This window comes from Penaeus vannamei, chromosome 17, assembly GCF_042767895.1.
Source record: "Penaeus vannamei isolate JL-2024 chromosome 17, ASM4276789v1, whole genome shotgun sequence".
NCBI lineage: Eukaryota > Metazoa > Arthropoda > Malacostraca > Decapoda > Penaeidae > Penaeus > Penaeus vannamei.
In genome coordinates, this window is record NC_091565.1 from 3,872,572 (window position 1) to 3,880,071 (window position 7,500).

At 35.1% G+C, this 7,500-nt stretch overlaps 1 protein-coding gene across 1 annotated transcript in view; it reads right to left on the bottom strand.

Annotated features, from left to right (window-relative positions):
• LOC113813709 (aminoacylase-1B) overlaps nt 1–7,500 on the bottom strand; it is a 12,758-nt gene that overhangs the window by 1,268 nt on the left and 3,990 nt on the right. Inside the window, exons 4-7 of the mRNA XM_070131758.1 lie at nt 6,176–6,322; nt 5,277–5,464; nt 4,472–4,621; nt 3,771–3,850 (exon numbers count right to left, since the gene is read on the bottom strand). Coding sequence (XP_069987859.1) covers nt 3,771–3,850; nt 4,472–4,621; nt 5,277–5,464; nt 6,176–6,322 — 565 coding nt within the window. The remainder of the gene's footprint in view (nt 1–3,770; nt 3,851–4,471; nt 4,622–5,276; nt 5,465–6,175; nt 6,323–7,500) is intronic.

The window sequence follows — 7,500 nt, forward strand, 5'->3', positions numbered from 1 at the left end:
AAATAAAAAAATTAAATACAAATATATATACATGATACTCCACTCCCTTCGCTCTTTCCACACTCCACGTGTCACAAAAGATGTTGCTCCTGAAGTTGAAAAATGTAAACAAATAAAAGGGAATATCTATGCTGAAAAATGTAAACAAATAAAAGGGAATATCTATGCTGAAAAATGTAAACAAATAAAAGGGAATATCTATGCTCAAAAATGTAAACAAATAATAGGGAATATCTATGCTGAAAAATGTAAACAAATAAAAGGGAATATCTATGTTGAAAAATGTAAACAAATAAAAGGGAATATCTATGCTGAAAAATGTAAACAAATAAAAGGGAATATCTATGCTCAAAAAATGTAAACAAATAAAAGGGAATATCTATGCTGAAAAATGTAAACAAATAATAGGGAATATCTATGCTGAAAAATGTAAACAAATAATAGGGAATATCTAAGCTGAAAAATGTAAACAAATAATAGGGAACATCTATGCTGAAAAATGTAAACAAATAATAGGGAATATCTAAGCTGAAAAATGTAAACAAATAAAAGGGATTATCTATGCTGAAAAATGTAAACAAATAAAAGGGAATATCTATGCTCAAAAAATGTAAACAAATAAAAGGGAATATCTATGCTGAAAAATGTAAACAAATAAAAGGGAATATCTGTGCTGAAAAATATAAACAAATAATAGGGAATATCTATGCTGAAAAATGTAAACAAATAAAAGGGATTATCTATGCTGAAAAATGTAAACAAATAAAAGGGAATATCTATGCTCAAAAAATGTAAACAAATAAAAGGGAATATCTATGCTGAAAAATGTAAACAAATAACAGGGAATATCTGTGCTGAAAAATATAAACAAATAATAGGGAATATCTATGCTGAAAATGTAAACAAATAAAAGAGAATATCTATGCTGAAAAATGTAAACAAATAAAAGGGAATATCTATGCTGAAAAATGTAAACAAATAAAAGGGAATATCTATGCTGAAAAATGTAAACAAATAAAAGGGAATATCTATGCTGAAAAATGTAAACAAATAAAAGGGAATATCTAAGCTGAAAATGTAAACAAATAAAAGGGAATATCTATGCTGAAAAATGTAAACAAATAAAAGGGAATATCTATGCTGAAAAATGTAAACAAATAAAAGGGAATATCTATGCTGAAAAATGTAAACAAATAAAAGGGAATATCTAAGCTGAAAATGTAAACAAATAAAAGGGAATATCTATGCTGAAAAATGTAAACAAATAAAAGGGAATATCTATGCTGAAAAATGTAAACAAATAAAAGGGAATATCTAAGCTGAAAATGTAAACAAATAAAAGGGAATATCTATGCTGAAAAATGTAAACAAATAAAAGGGAATATCTATGCTGAAAAATGTAAACAAATAAAAGGGAATATCTATGCTGAAAAATGTAAACAAATAAAAGGGAATATCTAAGCTGAAAATGTAAACAAATAAAAGGGAATATCTATGCTGAAAAATATAAACAAATAATAGGGAATATCTATGCTGAAAATGTAAACAAATAAAAGAGAATATCTATGCTGAAAAAATGTAAACAAATAAAAGGGAATATCTATGCTGAAAAATATAAACAAATAATAGGGAATATCTATGCTGAAAAATGTAAACAAATAAAAGGGAATATCTATGCTGAAAAATGTAAACAAATAATAGGGAATATCTAAGCTGAAAAATGTAAACAAATAAAGAGGAATATCTATGCTGAAAAATTTAAAATAATAGGGAACATCTATGCTGAAAAATGTAAACAAATAAAAGGGAATATCTAAGCTGAAAAATGTAAACAAATAAAGGGGAATATCTATGCTGAAAAATGTAAACAAATAAAAGAGAATATCTATGCTGAAAAATGTAAACAAATAAAAGGGAATATCTATGCTGAAAAATGTAAACAAATAATAGGGAATATCTATGCTCAAAAATGTAAACAAATAATAGGGAATATCTATGCTGAAAAATGTAAACAAATAAAAGGGAATATCTAAGCTGAAAAATGTAAACAAATAATAGGGAATATCTATGCTGAAAAATGTAAACAAATAAAAGGGAATATCTAAGCTGAAAAATGTAAACAAATAATAGGGAATATCTATGCTGAAAAATGTAAACAAATAAAAGGGAATATCTAAGCTGAAAAATGTAAACAAATAAAAGGGAATATCTATGCTGAAAAATGTAAACAAATAATAGGGAATATCTATGCTGAAAAATGTAAACAAATAATAGGGAATGTCTATGCTGAAAAATGTAAACAAATAAAGGGGAATATCTATGCTGAAAATGTAAACAAATAATAGGGAATATCTATGCTGAAAAATGTAAACAAATAATAGGGAATATCTATGCTGAAAAATGTAAACAAATAAAAGGGAATATCTATGCTGAAAAATGTAAACAAATAATAGGGAATATCTATGCTGAAAAATGTAAACAAATAAAAGGGAATATCTAAGCTGAAAATGTAAACAAATAATAGGGAATATCTAAGCTGAAAAATGTAAACAAATAAAAGGGAATATCTATGCTGAAAAATGTAAACAAATAAAAGGGAATATCTATGCTGAAAATGTAAACAAATAACAGGGAATATCTATGCTGAAAATGTAAACAAATAAAAGGGAATATCTATGCTGAAAAATGTAAACAAATAAAAGGGAATATCTATGCTGAAAAATGTAAACAAATAATAGGGAATATCTATGCTGAAAAATGTAAACAAATAAAAGGGAATATCTAAACTGAAAAATGTAAACAAATAAAGGGGAATATCTATGCTGAAAAATGTAAACAAATAAAGGGGAATATCTATGCTGAAAATGTAAACAAATAATAGGGAATATCTATGCTGAAAAATGTAAACAAATAATAGGGAATATCTATGCTGAAAAATGTAAACAAATAATAGGGAATATCTATGCTGAAAATGTAAACAAATAAAAGGGAACATCTATGCTGAAAAAATGTAAACAAATAATAGGGAATATCTATGCTGAAAAATGTAAACAAATAATACGGAATAGCTATGCTGAAAAATGTAAACAAATAATAGGGAATATCTATGCTGAAAAATGTAAACAAATAAAAGGGAATATCTATGCTGAAAAATGTAAACAAATAAAAGGGAATATCTATGCTGAAAAATGTAAACAAATAAAAGGGAATATCTATGCTGAAAAATGTAAACAAATAATAGGGAATATCTATGCTGAAAAATGTAAACAAATAATAGGGAATATCTATGCTGAAAATGTAAACAAATAAAAGGGAACATCTATGCTGAAAAAATGTAAACAAATAATAGGGAATATCTATGCTGAAAAATGTAAACAAATAATACGGAATAGCTATGCTGAAAAATGTAAACAAATAATAGGGAATATCTATGCTGAAAAATGTAAACAAATAAAAGGGAATATCTATGCTGAAAAATGTAAACAAATAATAGGGAATATCTATGCTGAAAAATGTAAACAAATAAAAGGGAATATCTATGCTGAAAAATGTAAACAAAAAATAGGGAATATCTATGCTGAAAAATGTAAACAAATAAAAGGGAATATCTATGCTGAAAAATGTAAACAAAAAATAGGGAATATCTATGCTGAAAAAATGTAAACAAATAAAAGGGAATATCTATGCTGAAAAATGTAAACAAAAAATAGGGAATATCTATGCTGAAAAAATGTAAACAAATAAAAGGGAATATCTATGCTTCTACCTACATTTTCTTGCAGGCGGCCGAGAAGGCGTCCCACCAGGGGTTCTTCCCGTCTTCAACACACGTCACAGCTTTCTCCATGACCTATGGACGAGGAGAAAAAAATTAGAGTAATTCTGTGCAATTCTTTTTGGGCTTATGTTTGGGAAAAGAGGTATGAGTGTTAATGAATTATTCTTCAGTGCGAGAGATGTAATGGCGCCATTCTGAAGACTGTTTTGATGTGTTCATTACATGTGGGTGGTTCTTTCTACTATTGGAAACTATTTGTGTCTTCGCTTTACGGGGAATGTATTATGTTTATTTGTTTTTTCTTATTTACGACAGAAAGGGAGTATTTTACTCTCCGATTACATCTGTCTTCCTTCGATTTTCTTTTGTGTTCCTCCCGTCCCTTTTCTCTCCCTCACTACCTCTCTCACCTACTCTCACCATCTCTTCCTACGTATCCTCCCTCCCTCCCTTTCCCTCATTTTCATCTCCCTTCCTCCTACCCCCCCCCTCCCTCCCTCTCCCTCCCTTTCCCTCATTTTCATCTCCCTTCCTCCTACCCCCCCTCCCTCCCTCCCTCTCTCTCTCCCTCCCTCACCTTCTGCCCAAACTCGTACGTGATCCCCTCCCTCTCTCCCTCCCTCTCTCCCTCCCTCCCTCACCTTCTGCCCAAACTCGTACGTGATCCCCTCCCTCTCTCCCTCCCTCCCTCACCTTCTGCCCAAACTCGTACGTGATCCCCTCCCCCGCCTCCTCGCACCACCCGTCGAGTCTCTTCTGGAAGACCTCGATCTCCGACGGCGGGATGCGGACGTCGAAGCCCACGCACAGCTCGGCGGGGACGACGTTGAACTGCACGCCGCCCTGTGGAGAGGAGACGCGGGTGGTTATTGCCAGAGGGGGGCGTCTGGTGTTGGGAGTTGGGAAGGAGGTGTACTGTTGGGAGTTGGGAAGGTGTACACATGGGGAATGGGAAAGTGGTGTACACTTGGGAGTTGGGAAGGAGGTATACAGTTGGGAGTTGGGAAGGAGGCGTACAGTTGGGAATTGGGAAGGTGTACACATGGGGACTGGGAAGAAGGTGTACATTTGGGAGTTGGGAAGGAGGTGTACTGTTGGGAGTTGGGAAGGTGTACACTTGGGAGTTGGGAAGGAGGTATACAGTTGGGAGTTGGGAAGGTGTACACATGGGGGCTGGGAAGATAGGGTACTATTGGGAGTTGGGAAGAAGGTGTACTGTTGGGAGTTGGGAAGGTGTACACTTGGGAGTTGGGAAGGAGGTATACAGTTGGGAGTTGGGAAGGTGTACACATGGGGGCTGGGAAGATAGGGTACTATTGGGAGTTGGGAAGAAGGTGTACACATTTGCGAGCTGATAATAATGCATCATTAGCGTCGTATTCACGGACTTTTTTCAACATCGACACCGAAAAGCGCAAGCACAGATACAAGCACAAGAGCACTGCCTACACAGCACTCTCGGAATAACACGACTTTAGATCAGAAAAAGCGCCCTTACGTCCAGCTTCGTGAGGTTGACGGTCGTGACGTCGCCCAGAGCGCGACTCGGGTCCTCTTCCAACCGGCGAAGCTCTTGCTCTCGGAATGCCATGAAGGAGTTGATGATCTTCGCCACTTTTTCTCCCGCTGTGTTTTGAAGGAACTGCGATCCGTGACCTGGCTGACCCGGGCACTTGATCAGGATCCCTGTATTGGGTAAGAAGGTGAGATGAATGTAGGTGATGAAAACGTGGTAAATAATGTAAATATTTATGAACTACCGGTATTTCTTCGGTTAGAGATCCAAGGTAGTGATTTGTAAGAGATCAATTACTCAAATATGTTTTATTTCTCCTACTCTATCTCCTTTCTCGCATTCTGTCTTTATCTATCTGTTTATATGGCTGTCTCTCTTTCTCTTTCTCTTTCTCTTTCTCTTTCTCTTTCTCTTTCTCTTTCTCTTTCTCTCCCTCTTTCTCTTTCTCTTTCTCTTTCTCTTTCTGTTTCTCTTTCTCTTTCTCTTTCTCTTTCTCTTTCTCTTTCTCTTTCTCTCTCTCTCTCTCTCTCTTTCTCTTTCTCTTTCTCTTTCTCTTTCTCTTTCTCTCTCTCTCTCTCTCTCTCTCTATCTTTTCCGGCAACTATGCGTTTTCGGAAATAAGTGTTTCTGTTGTTGAAATATTGCAAAGTCGGCCGTCTGGAGAGATTCATTCTTTTCTTAACATATTTCAACTGCTAAATGTCACCATAAAATCTGCCATCTCGAGGTATGAAACTCCATTCCTCCTATAAAATAAACAACAGCAAAAAAAAACACATACACACGCATCCATCAAACGCAACCATTCGGACACAAGACTTACCACAAGACAAAAACAAAACATCTTCAAAAAATCTACCAAAAAAGAGGCCAAGACCTACACCAGGGATTCCTCTGCCCGTAGAAAACCTTCATGGCGTCGGTCGTGCTCGCGTAGCCCTCGTCCAGAGCCACGCCGACGTCCATCCTCTTGAACGTCTCCGTGTCCACTAAGCGACCCATGCCTTGCAGACCCCCGAGCTCCTCCTCTGGCGGGAAAGTGAGCGTTTAAGTTAAGGGAGTGTTAGGGTAAAGGGAGAGTTTATGGGGTAATTAAGAGTAAAGGGAGAGTTTATGGGATAGTTAAGGGGGATAAAGGGAGAGTTTATGGGATAATTAGTTAAGGGAGAGTTTATGGGATAATTAGTTAAGGGAGATAAAGGGAGAGTTTATGGGATAACTTAGACTGAAGGGAGAGTTTATGGGATAATTAGTTAAGGGAGATAAAGGGAGAGTTTATGGGATAATTAGTTAAGGGAGATAAAGGGAGAGTTTATGGGATAGTTTAGGGGGATAAAGGGAGAGTTTATGGGATAATTAGTTAAGGGAGATAAAGGGAGAGTTTATGGGATAATTAGTTAAGGGAGATAAAGGGAGAGTTTATGGGATAATTAGTTAAGGGAGATAAAGGGAGAGTTTATGGGATAATTAGTTAAGGGGCATAAAGGGAGAGTTTGTGAGATAATTAGTTAAGGTAGATAAAGGGAGAGTTTGTGGGATAATTAGTTAAGTGAGATAAAGGGAGAGTTTATGGGATAATTAGGTAAGGGAGATAAAGGGAGAGTTTGTGGGATAATTAGTTAAGGGAGATAAAGGGAGAGTTTGTGGGATAATTAGTTAAGGGAGATAAAGGGAGAGTTTATGGGATAACTTAGACTGAAGGGAGAGTTTATGGGATAATTAGTTAAGGGAGATAAAGGGAGAGTTTATGGGATAATTAGTTAAGGGAGATAAAGGGAGAGTTTATGGGATAACTTAGACTGAAGGGAGAGTTTATGGGATAATTAGTTAAGGGAGATAAAGGGAGAGTTTATGGGATAGTTTAGGGGGATAAAGGGAGAGTTTATGGGATAATTAGTTAAGGGAGATAAAGGGAGAGTTTATGGGATAATTAGTTAAGGGAGATAAAGGGAGAGTTTATGGGATAATTAGTTAAGGGAGATAAAGGGAGAGTTTATGGGATAATTAGTTAAGGGAGATAAAGGGAGAGTTTATGGGATAGTTTAGGGGGATAAAGGGAGAGTTTATGGGATAATTAGTTAAGGGAGATAAAGGGAGAGTTTATGGGATAATTAGTTAAGGGAGATAAAGGGAGAGTTTATGGGATAATTAGTTAAGGGAGATAAAGGGAGAGTTTATGGGATAATTAGTTAAGGGAGATAAAGGG